The following is a 19,456-nucleotide window of genomic DNA, read 5'->3' on the forward strand; positions in this document are numbered from 1 at the left end:
CTCTCCTCAAGGCTCTACCGCTGCCCATACGGCCGTCCTCTCTTCCTTTACTTGGAAGCCTGAAGCCACCCACTGAGGGCTTATGCCTCTTTTCAAGGTCTACTGATTCACCCGTTCTCTGGACGCTGCATCTTCAACTGTTTACCAGACAGAATCCCACCACCTACCTGCTATGCAACTGGGGAAAATCAACCAGATGTTTCTGAACCTCAGTTTCTTCTGGCAGAATGGAGGCTAATGATGCCTATGTAGAGTGGCTGATAGGATGGACTGATAATACTGTACCACTAGAGTCATGCCACGTTCCCCTTGTTCACTACAGCGGCCTTTTGTCTTCACAAGGTCTTTGCTGCCTCAGAGCATTCACACATGTTGTTCCCTCTGCCTGGCACATTTTCCCCATTACTCTTCACAAGCCTGTTTCTTTCTCTTCAGAGAGGCCTTCTCTGGTCACTGTATGTAAACGTGATTGCCCCTGTCATTCTCTGTCCCAGGGTCCTGTTTATTTCTCTCATCACTATTTAATATCTTCTTCAGTATCAGCTATGTTCTTTAGTGAGAGACAGTATAGTAAAGCTAGGAGAGGTTCTAGAATTAGACTACTACTTACTAGCTCTCTGTCTCTGGATCAATTGCTTACTCTCTTTATGCCTCCGTGTTTTCATCTGTAAAATGGTAATAATATTAATACCTATCTCATAGGGTTGTGGTGTGCATTAAATTAATTCCCCGTAGAACGCACTTAGAACATAGCACGGTACCTGGCAGATGACAAGTGTTCCATACATGATAGCTGCAAATATTTGTTGTCCTGCTTACTGTCTTTCACGCCACCAGATGGTAAACTCCCCTAGAATACAAATCGGGCCTGTCTCGTGCTCCACTGTATCCCTAAAACTTGGAGCTCACTCACTGATACTCAGTAAACTTTCACTTGAGGAATAATTATCATGGCTTCGTCATGGATGTCCTGCCAGAACCTCAGATTTACCGTCAACCATTAAGTGCTTACCGCTCCTTACGACTCCCAGCCCTGAATATTCTTTCCACTGACCCCATCACCCTCCCAAAGTAGCCAGTGACTAAGTCCTGAGAGTCTATCTGCCTCTGTAGCTCAGCAACACTAATGTCATGGCTCCTGTGCACTGGCCGTGATAGGCCACCTGTCTCTTGACCCGGTCCCTTCTCTCCATTCTCCTACGTCTCCCTTTGCTTGAGCTCACACATTTCTCTGGCTTTGGGTCCTATGGACCCTTCCGCTACCCATCTGACCGCTGTCTACCTTGCATCTAGCACAGCGGTTGGCAAACCATAGCCCGTAGGACAGATCCAGCCCACTCCTTGTTTTTGTAATTCAAGTTACATGGGAACACAGCCATGCCCATTTGCTACAATGCAGCAAATGGAACAGCCTCTAAAACCTAACATGTTTACTATCTGGCCCTTTGCAGAAGAATTTTGCTGAGCCTTGATCCAGAGAAACTTGCCTAAGCCTTGTACTGGTCATGCTCTCTCTTGCTCAAGAACGTTCAGAGGGTCCCCATGGCCCACTATCCCAAATCCAAACTTAGCTGAATATTCAAGGCTCTCAAGTATCAGGCGCCAATCCACTTCTCCTACCTTATCTTGTGCTGCTTCTCCCAATGTACTCTGCTCACAAGCCCCAAACGCTTGCCAAACTTTCCCCCCTTTGGGTTTTTGTTGGTGCCAATCCCCATGCCCAGATACTGTTTTCACACCCTATACCTGACTCATTCCTGTCGAAAACCCATCTATCATTCCAAGTCTGCCTTGTAGGCCACCACTGCCCAGAGGCCTTTCTGGCCACCCAGCTGGAAGATCTCTTTCCCCCGGGCCCACAGCACACCGTTTTCACGTCCTGCTTTCACGGTCCTGAGCACACCGTACTTTTCATAGTTTCACAGTGAGTTCTCCCCAGGTCCCATGTCCTCACCTCAGCCCGTCCCAAGACTCCAGGCTCCTTTTGGGTGTGACCCTAGGTAATTTACTTTTGCATCACCAACAGCATTGCTGGCACACAACAAGTGTCGCTAAATGTTTGCTGGGTCAGATGACACTATTTTTCTTGATTATGGAAAAAGGGTTCTCTAGTTTAAGAACTTTGTTTTCCTTGGTGAGGGGGTGAGGGAGGGAAGTCACTGATGAACTGACAGTGACCATTCCTTTTTCTACCCCTAGGATTTGTTTATGTCCCCTGTCCCTCTGTCATAAAGAGCCAGAAGATTTGCTTTTAAAAATTTGGCTACTAAAAGAAATAATAAAAAAAATAAAAAATAAAAATTTGGCGTCTACAGATAAGTAAGATTAACCCGTATTATATCAGCTAATTCCTTACTCATTTCCCTAACTCCATCTATCGTCATCTGGGTTTCATTCCCCTGTGGTATGTGCTTTTATTGTAAATCACCTCAAAGTTTTTGGCCGCCAAAGGGGTCCCAGTTGAAGTCAATCATCCCTTCCATCCCAGTGCACTTGGATCAAGGATGACAGAAGTAGGAACCTTGTCTAATTCATTTGCAAAACTTCCCTTTTATGCGGAATGGCAGTGTGGCAAGCTCCAGGGCAGGGCTCAGAAACAGACCAAATCTGAAGCCAGTTATGACCTATCTGGCTTTGACAAGTTTTGGATCTTACGGGCCTGTGTTCTTATCTGCAGTCAGGAAAACACTCACCACTTCGCAAGGTTACTGGGGGCATTAAATGAGAGAGTACACAAGGAAGTGCCCGGGAGACAGGTAGTAAACACTTAACAGATCCAGTCCTCCCTCCCCGTCCTCCTCTGGGCTTGGGCTTCTCAGGTTCACTGGAAGGCTTTCTCCAGCTTCTCCTAAGTTACACTGAGGAAAGAATGGGGTAGGGCAATTGGAGCAGCTCTAGGGACTGCCAAAGGAAGGTGCCAGAGAGGAACTGCCTGTGCATGCATGGGTGTGTGCGTTGTGTGAGTGTGGAGGTGCATGGGTGTCACTGTGCGTGTGTCCAAGGCTGCCATCCATCACCTATAGCTGCACCGGCGCACCTGTACCTGCTCTTCCCCCAGCATCAGAAGAGTTGGGCTCAGTGCCTGCTCTTACACCCATCTCAATGTTTGAACAACCCCTTTGTTTGCGTCTTCCCTGGAGACTCACTCAAATGCTATTTGCTCCCTTCTTTAGGAACTAGAGTGCTGGTCCCTTACTATCTACAGATAAAACCCAGACCCCATTGCCTGTCATTTGAGGCCCTTCACAGATAGCCGGTGCCATCTCCCACTTCTCTCACAAGAGAATGGCCAGTGTGCCAGTCCCACTGGTTGGTTTACTACTTCCTGGGCAATGCCCATCTTACTGGCCCTCTGCTTTAGTTCATGTGACTCCCTCCAACCCTCCCAACAGCCCTTGTTAAATTCTTAGTTGTCCTTCGAAACTCAGCTCAGGTCTAGCTTCTTGCCAAAGCCTTCTCTGACATCCTGATGGAATGGAATGGATGACACTCTTACTCTTGCATGCAGAGCACTTCCGTGTCCCTTTCTTTACCACCCTTATTTCATCCTGACCTGGACTATTGGGAGCTCCTTGAACGCCCATCTTCCCTCCACTAGGCTGTAAGCTCCCAGAGGACAGTGTTTACCCTTTCCCTAGCTCTGTACCCCAATCCTGGCCCAGAGCATCTTGTATGGGGAAACTTGTTAAATGTAAGTTAAACTGACTTCCACTCAGAACAGAATATGCAGAGGCCCGGGCCTGCCCTGACACCTCACCTATGTTTTCAGCTGCTCTAGTCTTTTGGGTAGCAGGCGGGGTCGCATGTAAGAGGCAGGGAAACGTAGTCGTTAGGGGTGAAAGCTTACGAGTTGTATGACCTTGGGCAAGTCACTCCACCTTTCGGGCCCTGACTTCCTCCCCTGGAAGATGGTAATAAAAATACTATTTTGCCAGTGATTGTGCCACTAAATAACTCAGACTATGTTGGTTGTGAGTCCACCAAAGCAGCTGCAGGGCAAGATGCTGGGGGTTCTGGGAGCTAGCAAATTCTCACTGGGAAAGAGATTCAAGTTCAGTCTTAATACCTTCACTGTTGTATCTGCCTCAAATTTGAAAGCTTTGGTCTGTCCATTCTCCAAGTACAGCTTGAGCACGTTGGGCATACACAGCAGAGAATTTCCCTGGAAAACACAAGTTGTATTAAAACTGGCCCTTCCTGCCCGTGAGTATGACATCCTCAGATCTCCTGGCCCTGCCTGGTGTGGAGAACAGGGTCCTTCCTCCCTGACCTCCTCGCCATGCCATGGGTTGATTCTTGGCGTTTGGAGATTTCTTCAATGGACGAGGCCTAAGCCACACAGACGCAGGCGTGCTTTGTGCAAGGGATAGCCACTAGACCTGTGAGACATGAGAGATGGTGAAGAGTGAGCCCTGCCACAAGTATACTGAGAGCACTGCACCAGCCTATATGACATCTCATGATCATCAGCTGACACTTCACTGCTGTTTGTCACCTTTAGGGGATGCAGTTTAGCAAGTCAGATGATAGTCATGCACACTGTCCCAAACTATGCCTTGTGGGGTTGGACTGAAACCCTTGAGAGCCCCACCCCTTGCCCCATTTTACTGCTGTGTTCTCTGTAGTGAAGCATCACCAAAGGGCAGAGAGCTGCTCTCCACCTCCACTCATCCCAACCATCACCCTGGACTTGCAGGATCTCCTAAGGGACTCTGCTGTCCTTGGAGGGCTTTTTGGGAAGGAGGCATAGGACTGGTCTGTTTTTGGTGACCCCATGCCAGCCAGAATTCCTAGGGTGGAGCAGGGCAGGGGAATGTTCCCTTTGGAGAATCTCTCCAAGGCCAGCTCTTATAACAAATGACCTCCAAGTGTTCAGCTGCAAATAAAGAGGGCCCCTTGGGCTGGTGTCCTCCAGAATGAGTGAGAGGTTCTAGAATCCCCAAGACTTGAGATAGAACCAGTCCTATTAGCTGGTTCTCGCCCCTACTTCTCATCACTGTGTGCTACTCTTAAAAACATGTCGAATCTACTATGTAACTTTATTAACTATTGTCACCCCAATAAACTTTAATTAAATTAAAAAACATGTTGAATCTAAATTTAATTTGTGAAAGAGGTTCAATACATTTTCACAAATGTGGACACGCAGAGACTCAAATATTGCTGAGTGACAGGATCTCAGGTCTTCTCTGATTAACATACTAGGCCTCCCACTGGCCCCTTCCTGAACAAATCCATCTTTCACTCGCAGTCTAACAAAGGTGTGGTCTGTTAAGTAGCAGGACAGGTAGAAAATAAGGGTTCTGCCCAGATGTGAACCAGATCACGTGGGTGGGTCATTTGTTAAAATGGCCATGACTCCCCATTCGCTGGTCTCTATGTTGAGAATGACGGATAGGACAAGCTCTTACCTGAAAGTTTCAAAATTTAATATTGACCACTAACTTATGGCAATCAATTATGGCAATTATAGACCATTGAGGGGAAAACGTGTAAATTATAAATAAATGAGTCTTTTATCCAATAGTCCACATTAAAAACATCAAATTCCAGCCAATATTTTCCCTTTAAAAATATGTCTTCTACACCCCCAGCCCTGGATCTCCTCATAGCATAAGGGACTAGACAGTGTATCACAGTAGAAAACAAAAGAACTCAAGTCACAGAGATCTGGGCTCCTGTATTTTCTTGCTGTGTGATCCCAGAGGTTAATTCTCTTAACATCTCTAAGTTTCTGCTTCCTCTTTTGTTAACCTACCTCCCCTGCAGGTTATTGTGGTGACTAAGGATTATGTACACAAAACGTTTAGGTTTACACAATAACAGAGGCTCAATAGATAGACTTAAAAAACAAAAGCCATCCCCACCACCACCACCACTGTTCTCAATATATCACCTTCAGAAGGAATACTGATTTTAAAGATTCAAAATGAGACCTCAACAGGAGGAATCTGTTGAAATTTCATAAACAGAAGAATGGGAGTCAGAGAACCCCACCCAGTGCTTCTCTCCCTGGCTCCCACCCAGAGCCCACACTGCTCTCCCTGTCCATGGTTTGCAGGCATCTTACTGGGGGTGCACAGAGCCTGTAGCAAACCCACTGAACTTCCTATGTGTCCTCTCCATGCTGCAGGATTCCAGAGTCTTGGGGAGCTATGTGCCAGCTCACCAGCTTCATGACGAGTCATGTCAATCCCCTGACTAGTGACAGTGACACACCTGGCTGTGTGCACTGACGAGCACTTCCTCAGCAAAGTGCACCTTCACCGGGTTGGTCTTCAGCCTGGCTCTCTTCTCCTCAGTCAGGAAGGAGGACTTGGGGACTCCCTGCAAAACATTAACATGACGCGTTTTAGAACAGGACTTTCATAAAAGCCGTGAGCACATTCTCGTTTCTTAAAAACAAAAACAAAAACTTTGACAGCTGTTAAGGATTCAATTAACACCCACAGCGAAGGACAACGTCACATTCAAGGTCTGTTTTCATAAAATCTAGGGATCCCAACACACACAATGTTCTTATGTGTCTGAGGATAGTCAAAGATTCAAAATGGTTGTGGTCGGAGGAAGACAAAGAGAACTGGCCTGTGAACTAGGAGACCTCAGTTCCAACCCAAGTTCTGCTACTCAACAGTCATGAGAACTACTTCAAACACAAATGCTCATAGAAGAAACCAGTTGTGTGAGTGTGCATGTGAAACAAAACAAAATAACTCCATGTGACTTTGGCCAAGTCATTGCCCCTCTTTGGTCTTCAGTCTTCCCATCTGCACAATGTGGGAGTTGGACCAGACCACCTCCAGGGCTCCCTGAAGCACGGAACCCTGTGATTTATCCTTGGCCTCTCTTTGCTCTTCTCCTCTTTTGGGTGGTACCCTCTTTCCCAAGAGGTAAAAAGAGTCATCACAGGTTGGTATCAGTATGTGGTGAAGCCATATCAGGATAAACTGAAAGTTAATGAACAGCCACTTGCGTGATCTAGACCAACAGGATGGGATCTTCCTGGATGAAATCCTGATATGCTGTTTCCTGGCCTGACAGCCTATGTTTCCTTAATCTGGATAGTCCTTTATGACTGCCGTTAGAGTGTTTACGTGTATGAGAACCCCGAGATGGAACTCTGGGCCATGTTCTGTGTAGCTGAGGGAAGAGATACAGAACAGCAATCAGAGAAACTGCTAGAAACAAAGCTCATAGACTCAGATATCAACAGGTGAATGTTATGAAGTACACGAAGTAACACATGGCCTGAAATGTTAATGCAAGAAGACAAATAAGATCTTATGGTAACTAGACCCTTGGTGTGACAGGGTTCATGACTAGGATTCAGTATCTCAAAAACATAGTTTGCTTTAAAAAAAAAAAAGTTTTGTAGAAAGAAAAGGGAACAGCAATGTTCCAGAGAAGAGGAGTGGTAATCCCTCAACTGGATAAATTACTTAACATTGATTTGCTTTCTTTTCCAAGCAGCATGATTTTCCAACTAGAAGAAATAGAAGGAATCGGGAAAGGGAAATTAAAGCCCAAAATTAGTGATGAGGCTAACAGACTGATTTGAATGAGTTCACGACTCCTATACCAGTAATCGAGGGGGCTGAAGGACCATTTATACGTAACAGTAGGCAGGATCCACAAAATAGAAATTGGAAGAAATATTAGGAGATTAAAAATGGTTAAATATCAAGTTTCCCAGAAAGTGAATATGGAAGATTCAAGAAAACACATATTGGTAAGCTTGTCATTAATTCTTGGCAAAACCCAAGATAAGAGATGGTCAGAGAGCTTGTAGGTATTGATCGCTAATAACCAATATGGAGTTACCAAGAACAAGTCAGAGCCAACCAAGTTCTTTTTTCTTTTGAAGATAGGATTCCAGATTGGTAGGCCAGGATCTTGTGGATACAGTAGTATGCCTTCATTCTTGCAAAGTATTTGATAAGGGTTCCTATAATCCCCCTGTGGAGAAGGCCAGATGCAGAGCCATTAGGTGGATTCAAAACTAGTTGACTTACACTCAGAATTGTCCTGATTTCTAACTAAGTAACTTAGGTTCCCTCGGGCTCAATCCTCATCAATGATGTTTAGCAATGTCTAGGATAAAGGCATCGTGAATGACATAGAGCTGCAAGGTGTCATCAGCTCTTAGGCAGCAGAAAATTGGGACGAAATGTAAAGGAACTGGGAATCTAAAAGAGGTGTATGGAAAACTTGAGGACCAGGGGCAACTATGGGTCAGAGGCCAGGCAATCACTAAGAACAAACATAAGAGGGTATATGGGGGTGGACAGGGCTGTCAAGAGCTAAAGGGAACAGAGTAAGTGAGGGGTCAAAGAAACAGGCACAACCACCACCACCTTAAAGACTCAAAGGAATGAGAAACCAGGGGTAGAACAGGAGAGATGCAGAGAGAAAAGGAATCTGCGGAGACAACTGCTATTGTCTCTCATCCTAGGGAGAGCAGTCCTGCAAGGTGCCCAGAGCTGGACCAGGCTAATGAAAATTAACTGGCTGGATAATGGAGGAAGTGGGGGAGACTTGGGAAGAGGTAGGTCCTTGACAGGAAGGGAAAATGATTCCAGCTGATGACAGTACACATATTATGCCACAACTCCCTGACTGTCAAACACATATGCCACAACTCCCTGACTGTCAAACACATGTGCCACAACTCCCTGACTGCCAAAGCTCGGCATGCGAGAACAGTAGGCCAAGCGATGTGATGTCACAGGAAAGTAATGTGAAGGGTGGTGTTGAGGATAAAAAAAATCAATTGCACAAGCATAGGATTGGGAGTGGGGGGCTGGCTGGGTAGCTATTCATTTGAAAACCAGCTCTGTTTTTGGTCAACCACAAGTTTCACTCAAGTCAAAAGTGTGATTGGGCCTGCTCAGATGTCAACCTAATCCCGGGCCTCACTAATATTCTAGGTGCATGTTGGAACTGAGCCCCCTCATTCCCTATGGTACTCACATTGCTTAACCATAGGTGGAACTAGATTCCTTTCTGGGTGCCACCACTTGTGAGGGTCACCATGCAATTGGAATCTGTCCAGAAAGTTATCAGAGAAACATATATAATGAAGAATTGGTGGAACAGAGTTTAGCCTGGAGAAGAGAAGGCCACACTTCCCAATCTTTAAAGAGCTATTTCATACAAGCTGACTTGATCTGAAGTAGGACTAATTGGTAGGAGTCACAGGGAAGAAGGGCCTGTCTTCCATGTGGAACCACCCAACCATGAAACTAGCTGCTCTTAGAAAGAATATGCTCTCTGTCATGGTAATGCCCAATCCACAGCCCCCACCCCCTCCGGCTCCTACACTTTTACACCCGAATGTCAGCTCTGCTACCCGTGCACCCTGGCATCTAAAACATACTGTAAACCACTCACTTGAGCCGTTTGATATTAAAAAGAGACAATTTAAACGATATGAGTTACCCATTATTCTAGGACATCTAAGTTCTCCCTGGGTTCTAAATTAATTCATCAGACAGCAGCAGACCTAAATTGATTAAAAATTCTCTCTGCATATGTTTTTGCTGAACTAAGAGTTCATGCTCAAAAGGAAACTGAAAGGGACAAGTTGGAAGATATTTCTTTATCTTTTTGCGATCCTCCCCCTCCCCACGCCCTGGACTGGCCAAAGCCATTTTATAAAGACAGCAGTGTTTTAGGAGGTAGAATAGCATAATGCTAACGACTGTGGGTTCTGGAGTCTAACTACCTGGAAAACAACCCCGCTCCACCAATTTCTTCATGTGAGACCATGGGCGTGTGAGGCCACTGTGTCCTTCCTCATCTGTAAAAGGGGGATAACGCATATATCTGCCTTGTAGGATTTTCTTTTGGTACAAAGTAAATGAAGTATTAGTATTAACATCATAACAAGTACGTATAAACAATATAAATGCAGAGCTACACAATTAACCCAAAACTTTGTTTCCATAAAATTCTATGTCTTAGAGAAGCAGTAATCGATATTCCAACTTTGGATTTTATAATTCCTAATCAAGTCATTTGAGGACTCTAAGAATCTACTATGGCAAAGATGAGCGTCCTTACTGAAGCAAGACATATATGATCATCTGTCTTATGATCACATAACTCTGGTGAGAGGAGATATTCAGGGCATTTCTGGGAGGCACTGAGGGCCATCGGCTAGGTGCACTTCAGTTTTCTCTGCAGGACCTCCAGAGCACAGCATCCACACTCCCCTTTTCATGCGAACCTAGTAGGAATCTCAGGAGTGGTACTGGAACATGTTAATTTTCCTCTCCCTATACTTTTCTTTTTTTTTTTTTAAAGGATGCAGCTATATGCTGTTTCTCTCTCTCCTTACTTAATAAGTGTTATCTTTCGCTTTCAATTCTTGGAAATAGAGCAGGGAAAAAAACCACCTAAGTAAGATTAAGATGTTCTCCATTGAGATGATACTCAGCTAAATAAAAAAAGAATCTTTTAACATTTGCACAGCCATTTATAGTAATTAACTTTAAGTAAACAGTACATGAATATGAGAAAAACTGATATATTAATAATAGTCTTTGCATCAATGAAAATGGTATGTATCTCCTTTTATATTTCTTTTTACATCCTCAATAATTATTCTAGTTTCCTTCACATAGGACCCACATATTTCTTTTCCCTTAAGTTTTTCTATTTTCTTATATTTTCCCTTAGAGAACTAGCTCTTGGATTTATTTATCAATTTTACAATTTTTTTCTGTTTTCCAAAGCATCATTTAGATATTAATTTTTATCATTTTCTTTATTCTGCTTTATAGCTGTTTTATTGGTCTTTTCTTCCAACTTCTTGTGCTGAGTTTACTTATTAAATAATAAGCTATTTACTTATTAAATAATAAAACCACTTATGGCTATTAATTTTACTCAAAGTATAGCTTCACCCGCACATAAGTTTTTATAAGCAGAGATCTAATTTTAAATTATTTTCTAACTAGTCTATAATGGTAGTTTTGCTTTTCTTATTAACTCCATTTTTACTTAGGACTTTGCATTTTTTATTTCCAAATGGTTGGATGATTTTAATGAAGTTTTTGATAGTTATTAATTTCTATCTTATTATATTCTGGAAAAGAGACCTATACAGACCTATATATATTTGGGGAGTTTGTTGCGAATTTTTCGTAGCCTGGTATGTGGTCAATTAGAGTAGATTATTAAATGCGTTATTAAAATTCTTTATGCCCCTATTTATTTTTTGTCTTTATGTGGCCAAAGCTAAGAGGTATGTATTAAAGTCTTGTAGAATGAGAATGTTGTTTCAAGTTTTCCTCCCTGGTAGTTTCCTCTTATAATTTAACAGATACTTTCCTCTGTATCACATACAAAGGGTCCCTTGGCCTGTGATGGTTTAGGATTGCCATTTTCTCCCTGTGCATCATCTAAGCACACCTTGCCTTGTGAAGAATGTCTGAGCTGATAAAACACTTTCACATCCAACACCTCATCTGTTCCTCATAACACCCCATTAGAGAGACAAGGGAGTTACTGTCATCATCACTGTTTTACATAAGTGAACACTGAAATGAAATGATGTGCCCCAAATCATACCACTCAAACCAGTCTTGGGACCCCTAGTTTTGTGCTCTTTTCATCATCCCACTCTGCATAATCCCCACAAGTCTATCTCCTCAGCTGGACCACACGTTCTTGAAACCTGGAACCACATCTCTTTCCTCCACAACACCAGCCATTGGCAGTCTTCAGGCAACACTGACTGCCTGGCCACCCACTGCATGGCAGCTGTCCCCTCTGCCCTTTGCCCTCCCTGTTTGTCCTCTGAGGGACATCCCACTGGGGGAACAGGGGCTTGGAGTTGAGAAAGGGAAAACTAACACACAGGACATAGAAAGAGATTTACCGATGTGCAGCGAACAACTGTGATTGAAAGAGAATCTTCAGCTTCCCTGAAAAAAGAAAAAGACAAAAATATTACATCATTCTGGGTGATGTGTGTGTGTGTGTTTGGGTCAAAGAATTACAAAGCAGCCTCTCTCGCCTCAGCTTTTTCGGCTCAGCAAAATTGAGAAGGACATTAAGGAAAGTAAAAGAATTTAAGCTGTCCCAAAGCACCTCTGCTACCCTGAGGAAATCTTCAGATACCTGCCTCTACCATCTATCTAGTCTATACCTATAGTCCTTAAATTAGGTCACTTAGCCTTAGCTTAGTCTATATGATGGAGAACTCATTCACTTGCTGTAACCACTAGTAAGGTTTATGTACAAAAATTTTTAAGAGAAAACATAGCAATAATACAGGCAACTTAGGTTACTGTATCAGAAAACTTAGGCCTTACATTTCACTAAATAGAATGAATGAATGTTAATATCCTTTGTCAGATAAAAGTCAACTAGTTTATGGTGTTTGGGCACACAAAGTCAGTGTGACGAGCCCAAGTGTGACAATCAAGATACTAGATATTTTTCTCTTGTTATTATCGCTTAGCTTCTCAAAGTGATCGAATCAACCAGATAACTGCCAAACTTCCACTTTGTATTAGAGAAAGGAATTGAAAAATAGATTCATGTTTTCCTTTTTCTTTGCCATTGCTATACTGAGAAGTTGGCAAAATAATTTCATTTGACTTCTTGCAATATGAACATTTAGGCTAATTGCAGCTGGTGTGTTACTTCCTGAAATGGATAAACTCAACCTGGAGTTTCTAAGTGTCTGGGGATTCCCTCTTTTCCATTTTATATAAGAACAGGCCTTTCCAAGATAATTCACAATAAACCAAGGGCTCTCAAGACGACATTTTGGCCTCACAGATACTTGGAGGAATTAGAGTGGTTTTGTTGTTGTGCCGTTTTGCTTTGCTTGTTGTTTTCCCCCACATAAGTGGCAATGACACTGGGAACTAAGCTAAAAAAATCAGCAGGCCTGGGATTCCCACAGGCATCATATAGCAGAGAGCACAGATGTGCAGCGCATCATAGGAGGTAAGTAACACCTGAACTTGCTGTGTTAGAATTCAAGACCCTCCATCACCTGGGCCTCACTTCACAGAACTTTTCTCTAGGCATCTGGTGCCCTAGGCACTGTGGGGAATGCTTAGGGCCCCCTACCCAGCTCCCCACTCACTTGCTCCTGCTTATTTCTTTGCCTGAATCACCCTTCACCTCCATCTTTGTGGGCCAAATTCTACCCAGCATTGATGGTACAACTGAAATACTTCTGGACTCTCCTCTGTTTTGTGAAACCACAACTTCCCCCAAACTGGGAGGAATCTTGGGATTTACGGCCCCTTTCCTCTGCTTCTCTTGATGCGGTATCTGATCTCAGTTTCAGCAGGCTGTGCATGACTTGTTTCTGCCCTTCTGGCCTGTACGTCTGGGCAGGGGAGCCACTTTGCCCCACAGGGTTCAGTGCCCAGAGCAGGTGCTCAGTGAATAGATGGGTTCAACATTACCTAAACACCCACATTCTGATCTACTGCTTTAACCTATAAATATTTTTGTTCATTAGTCAGGGTTTGTAGAACTGGCAGAAATATTTGTAGCACTGAAAGTCTCAAACACATCTGCAAGAATTTATCATCTTTGAGAAAATCTCCCAATAATTGGGAAAGCAAGTTTCATAATTTCCATAACCATACTTCATTTTTTAAATGAAATCACCAAATCCTTTCCTGACTGCCCCACCCACTCAACTTATTCTCTGACAGTCCTGAAGCAATATTGGGCTAAAAGGATTCTACTTTCTATACTTTGATGGATTCTCTGTAAATCTTAATGTGTACGAGTGTGTCTCTGTGGTGAGACTGTGTGCTTCCTGGGGGTGAAGACTGCATCTTGCATTTTCATTGTCTCTTTCTCTGACGTTGTTACTTAGTATTAAGTGTGTGTTGCGCATGATAAGGCCCTCAGAAGTGAACCGCCCCCAAAACCACATCAGCCACTCACAAACAGGCACACACTAAAGTTTCATCTACCTCGATTTCTCCTTTTTCCTTATTTATAGTAAAATCATCAAAACAGTGTTGAGTGAAAAATTTAAAAGACAAAGCCTGCGTGTGCCGATAAGATGTCTGTTCGTCCTCTTCGCTCCTATCATTGCCATTCCTCCGTCTTCACACACGGGTCACCAACTGTCAGTGCCAACCATACCCACTTGTTCAACTAAGCACCTACTGTGTGCCTGGTCTTAAGGAGATCATGGTCGAGGCAGAATTGAGGTATTTACACAAATCACAATGATACCAGGTAGAAAGTGGTAGCTGCCCCATCAACGAAACTACATATACACCAACCAAGCTATAGCTGCAAGAACATTTAAGAAAAGGTATCAAAAGGGTTAAAGAAGAACAAACAGATTGAGGGTCAATTGTGTCCACTCTTTGGCATATATTACAACAACTCTATATCCATAAAAGGTAGGGTCTGTGTATTATTCATAATTACATTCCCCATAGTGCCTAGCAGTGTCTTGCACCTCCCAGTCACTTCTGTAGGCAGTTGAAAGAGAGCAGATAGGAACCAATATGGAATGCTAAAATGGGGCTGTGGTGGCTGCTCTAAAAGAGACCAGACCCTACTGAAATCACAGGGAGATCAAGTTATGCCATTCCTGTCACCCATCTCTCTTCTATGATCATCTGTGTGACTCTGGATGATAGAAGAAAACTTAGTACCTCAGAATATCAACTGCTCGTTCATAGGAGAGGTCCTCTGCAGACTCATTGTTCAGTTGGAGTATCTGATCACCAGGGAAAAGCTTGCCATGAGCACAGCCTCCTGTTGGACAGAAAAGAAGGAACTTGTGCTCACCCCAGGAGGGCCCAGACCTCATGTGTCACAGTAGCGCACCTAAATGGCAGCCTAACTCAGTCCCCAGGGCAAAGGCTCACCCCTCAACTCCAGCCAGCCTTGGGCTCACGTGGATCTCAATTTTCCTGTTTGCAAATCGTGCATAACCTATCTACCATCCATCACCTTCAAGGGATGTTATAAGACTGCTGGGAAAGATGACTAAGAGAACCCCTGAATCAACAAAGCTGGCCAATGAACGTATTAGTACTACGTTCATCTCTAAAGAACTCTGGTGGGGATGGTGGTGGTGTGTGTAAACTGAAATTAACAGATTTTAACTAGTCCCACACCTAACATCAATATACAACTGAAGTATGAAAACAAACATTAGACATTGACAGCCTGCTGCTCTTCACTCTGATACAGCCTATATTTTGCAAAGACTCAAGTGAAAACAAATCGATAATTTCTATTACTGTCTGACTAGAAACTCACCCCAGCTCAGCGCATGCAGGGTTCAAAGAGGAGTGCTGGCTGATCCAAATACTGTCACCTCCCCTGAGACTGGCCAGGGAGCCAAGTGTTGGCAAAGCCCTGCCTGAGGTCAGGAGGAGCCAGGGGTTCAGATCAGCAGATGCACTTGGGGTTCCCTCCCTCCCAGAACCAAAGGAAAGTGCAAAGCCCAAGAGGGAATCAGGTCAGAATTAGGCATGCCCTTTCTAACTTCCTAGGGCAGCATTTTCTGCATTATGCTGTAGGACAGAGAGATGGGAAGAGAACCAGGGCAATTTCCCACAGGAAGCCAAACTCCCTTCTCATTCCCAGTCAGCTCTCACCTGCTGTGACAGCCACCACTGTGAGGGGAAGGCTCTCGGAAATGTGAAATCCATAGTCCTGCAGGAGGGCGTCTTTGTCTATTTTTACTGTGTGTTTCACAGAGGTGAGGGTCTGGCTTGAGATCCCGGGGGACCCATCAGCTGCAGCAACTTTAGCCCTGGAAGAGAAGGAGTGTGTGAAAAAGAGAGAGAGGGGAGTCTAGCTGGTGGCCACAAATCAGTTCACCTCTAGGCATTCTGGAGGAGGAAGATGCAGAGTTGAGCAGACACCAACTCTCCTTTGACAGAGATAAGATACCAACACCAGAAGATAAAACCTCAAGTAGAACATAGAAAGAGAAGTCATGAACTGCTATGGGCATTCAGAGAAAGGGGGAGCAGTTTTAACTTTGTGGGGTAGAGGGGGATGGAATCAGGGATGCATTTGCTACCTGGAAGAGGTGGCATTTGAGAGATGTCGAGGGTATACCTTCACGGCCCAGACCCTGGCACACAGAAGATATTTAGTAACTGCTGCTGAGTGGATGGGTGTGTGGATGGAAGCACAGCTGGCTGGCTGGCTGGCCGCACGGATGCACAGACAGGGATTCTAGGCATGAGGCTCTGCCTGAGCAGAAGTACAGAAGAGGAAAAACATAGACCGCAAACAGAAACAAGGAGTTGTTCAGTTTGGATGTCTTATGATGACTAATTTTATAGGTGGATTATGTCTTTTGGTGACCTTTTTTTTACTTTTTTGCTTTATAATACGTTTCGCTTCCCTTTCAACTTTGTAGCCATGAAGATTCCAATACGAAACCTCAAATAGGGAAGACTCCTTCTATATGAATCTTTAAAAACATATGTGTTCTCTACATGGCTAAAATCAGGTTGAAAGTTGTATTTTCTATCTCGCAAAACCACAAAGAGAGTCACAAACTATTTTCCATTTGTTTGTAGAAAATGATTTTTCTCCCTCTAAGAGTCAGTGGTTCTTTCTGGGGAAGGTGAAATAGTGATGGGATATGGTGTTTATTGTTATTATAAACTAGAAATGTGGAGGAGTAACAGCGCCCTCAGGGCTCTGTAGTTAAGGTCTAACATTTATTCTCATCCATTTACCAAACACTGTCAGGAACTCTGACTAATGCAATAGGACCTCTCTTATCTGAAAACCAGCTCTCTGTCATTTATAATGATCTCCATTTCAAGAAGGACAAGGAAATATTAAAAACTGCCTCATGGAGCCAAAATGCATGACAAGTCCAAGTACAAAGCCTCCTGCATATTACCCCTCAAGGAGCTCTTCAGACCCTGGCTTAGAGCAGATTTAGGCTGTCTGAATAGAGCTGACCTGACCCACACAGCTTAAAAGCAAAAAGATTTCTTCTAGGCAAGCACATGGGTAATACTGAGAAGTGTTAGCAGATAGACCTAATGAGAGGGAAGAAACAGAAAGCTGTGAAAATTTATACTGAATAAAACCCATAGCTATTCCTAATTTAAAAAAAATTAAAGCTATGAAAGTGCCTTTCTAAATATAATAAATAAATACTACACTGAAAGCCAAAAATCAACATCCCTTAAAAAAGCAACAGGAAGGATACCTTAGATATTACTCCTATTTAACATAGCAGGAGAAATGTAATAGTTTTCACAGAAGGAAAAAAGATAAGAGGCATAATAAGCAGAAGAAATGGAAAAGCACCACCTTTTAAAAAAAGCAAATTAGGATATACACCTAGAAAATGACGAACACAGAGAACTGCTAGTGCTAAAAAAAATAAGTTTGATGGAGTCGCAGGATAAAAACACAAAATGCAGCCACAAAAAGCACTCAGCAAGTCATTAAAAACAGATTGGTTGATGGGGACGGCTGGATGGCTCAGTTGGTTAGAGCGCGAACCCTGAACAACAGGGTTGCTGGTTTGATTCCCACATGGGCCAGTGAGCTGCGCCCTCCACAACTAGATAGAAGACAACGAGCTGCTGCTGAGCTGCACACGAGCTCTTAACAACAAGGTTGCCAGTTCAATTCCCGCATGGGATGGTGGGCTGCGTTCCTGCAACTAAAGATTGAAAATGGCAACTGGACTTGGAGCTGAGCTGTGCCCTCCCCAATTAGATTGAAGGACGACTTGGAGCTGATGGGACCTGGAGAAACACATTGTTCCTCAATATTCCCCAATAAAATTCATAACAAAAAAACCCCAGATTAGTTGGTAGGCATTCTTAATGAGCTGATGCAATAAAGGAAGGCCCAAGTAATTGGTCAAAGTTATGCTGGATTACAAACTAGTCTCCTTTGTGTTCCTCAAACACACTGGCCTTTGCACAAGCTCTTCCCTCTGCCTAGAATCCACCCCTCCACCCCTCACACACACACTCTCTAGAGATTTGCCCGTCACACCCATACACTTGATCTGTCCAGTTTCTACTCTGTCTTCTGGTTTTGCAGAAATATCACGCTCCCCCTGCAGAGCACACCCACAGAAACCGTACATCCCTTATTTGAAACATACATCATTTTTGTAATGGCCAGTGTGAAGTTTCTTGTCCTCTCTAGACCACGCATATAATTCATATGGCAAATATCATGTTTTTTTTTTGTCCCATGTGCTGAACTCAGTGCTAGGCATAGAGTAAGGCTTGATAAATGTTAGGAAAACAAAAGGAAAACCAAACCTTACTACGTGGTTAAAAGAGAATCTATTTTGATGCCTTTCAAATGGGTAGGCTCTAGTTATCTGACTTTTCCACTTGGAAGCGTGCGTTCCTCAACAATGGCACACAAACAAGGCCCCACTGTGTGGACAGGTCAGTAGCTTTGGCCCTGACATTTTCCCCAAAGGCCACGTTTCAGCTTTTGTTTGGAAAGGCATTGCTTAAGAACAAGACCAAACTGTGACCTCTCCTCACAAAGAATGTTCAATATTTGACGGGGAGCTGAAGGAAATGATCTCTGTGGCGAATTTCCTCCTCTGAAGCATCTTACAAATATCAAACTGAGCGCTGGTAATCCAAAAACCTATGTCTGCTGACTTTGTAATGGTTTCAAATCCTAAATCTGAGGTCATTCCTATGATTTTACATTGGACTAGCATAAGACCTGTGGTTACACTAATGGGATTCCTGTCCGACAACTGGATGTTGTTTAAGGCAGAACTAGAAAAAAACATGTTGAATTTACCAGGAAAACAGTCTTGTGTAGACTAATTCTGTATTTTATGGGTTACTGGCTTATAAGATCATATTGAGCTGATCAATAACACTGAAAAGGAAAAATACCAGCTTATGCTTTGAATATTCTCTGGCTTTTTATCTGCTCTCTCATAGAGATAAATATACAGAGGGTGCCCAAAAAAATGCATACACATTTTAAGAAAGGAAAAAACTGTATTAAAATTGTAATGCTCAATATATACCGATAACAAAAGATGAATACAAGTCATGTGTACACATGTTTTTGGCATCCCCTGTATATTTTACCTCTATCTTGTAACGACAAAACATTCACCTTTGAAGTTCCAGCAGGATGTGGAGAAACTATTTTGAATCTGTTTAAACACTGTATTATGTTCAGCTTGAGTGATTTTAAAATCTAAAGTCTGGTATAAGCTGGATTTTTAATCTAAAGTTTATTCAAAGAAAGCAGAAATAGAAGTAGCAGTCTACAACAGAAAGAAATTTAGCATGTAGTCACCATCATAGGACTATGCTTGTGGCTGTGACAGTTTCTAGGGGACCATTGAATCTCTCTCTCTCTCTCTCTCTCTCTCTCTCTCTCTCTCTCTATATATATATATATATATATATATATATATATATATATATATATATACCTATATATCTTGATATACCTATATATC

General features: G+C 43.2%; 1 protein-coding gene across 8 annotated transcripts in view; it reads right to left on the reverse strand.

Moving 5' to 3' along the window:
• Nucleotides 1-19,456, reverse strand: part of FRMPD1 (FERM and PDZ domain containing 1) — a 114,230-nt gene that overhangs the window by 14,845 nt on the left and 79,929 nt on the right. For 5 of the 8 annotated variants that reach the window (XM_019729138.3, XM_019729136.3, XM_019729139.3 and 2 more), the window contains exons 3-8: nucleotides 15,609-15,766; nucleotides 14,655-14,757; nucleotides 11,885-11,930; nucleotides 7,822-7,956; nucleotides 6,220-6,327; nucleotides 4,067-4,162 (exon numbers count right to left, since the gene is read on the reverse strand). In XM_019729138.3, coding sequence (XP_019584697.3) covers nucleotides 4,067-4,162; nucleotides 6,220-6,327; nucleotides 7,822-7,956; nucleotides 11,885-11,930; nucleotides 14,655-14,757; nucleotides 15,609-15,766 — 646 coding nt within the window. The other 3 variants (XM_019729141.3, XM_019729142.3, XM_019729143.3) reach the window with 3 other exon arrangements.

This window comes from Rhinolophus sinicus, chromosome 16 (assembly GCF_057876585.1).
Source record: "Rhinolophus sinicus isolate RSI-liver-muscle chromosome 16, RSI-T2T, whole genome shotgun sequence".
Lineage (NCBI taxonomy): Eukaryota > Metazoa > Chordata > Mammalia > Chiroptera > Rhinolophidae > Rhinolophus > Rhinolophus sinicus.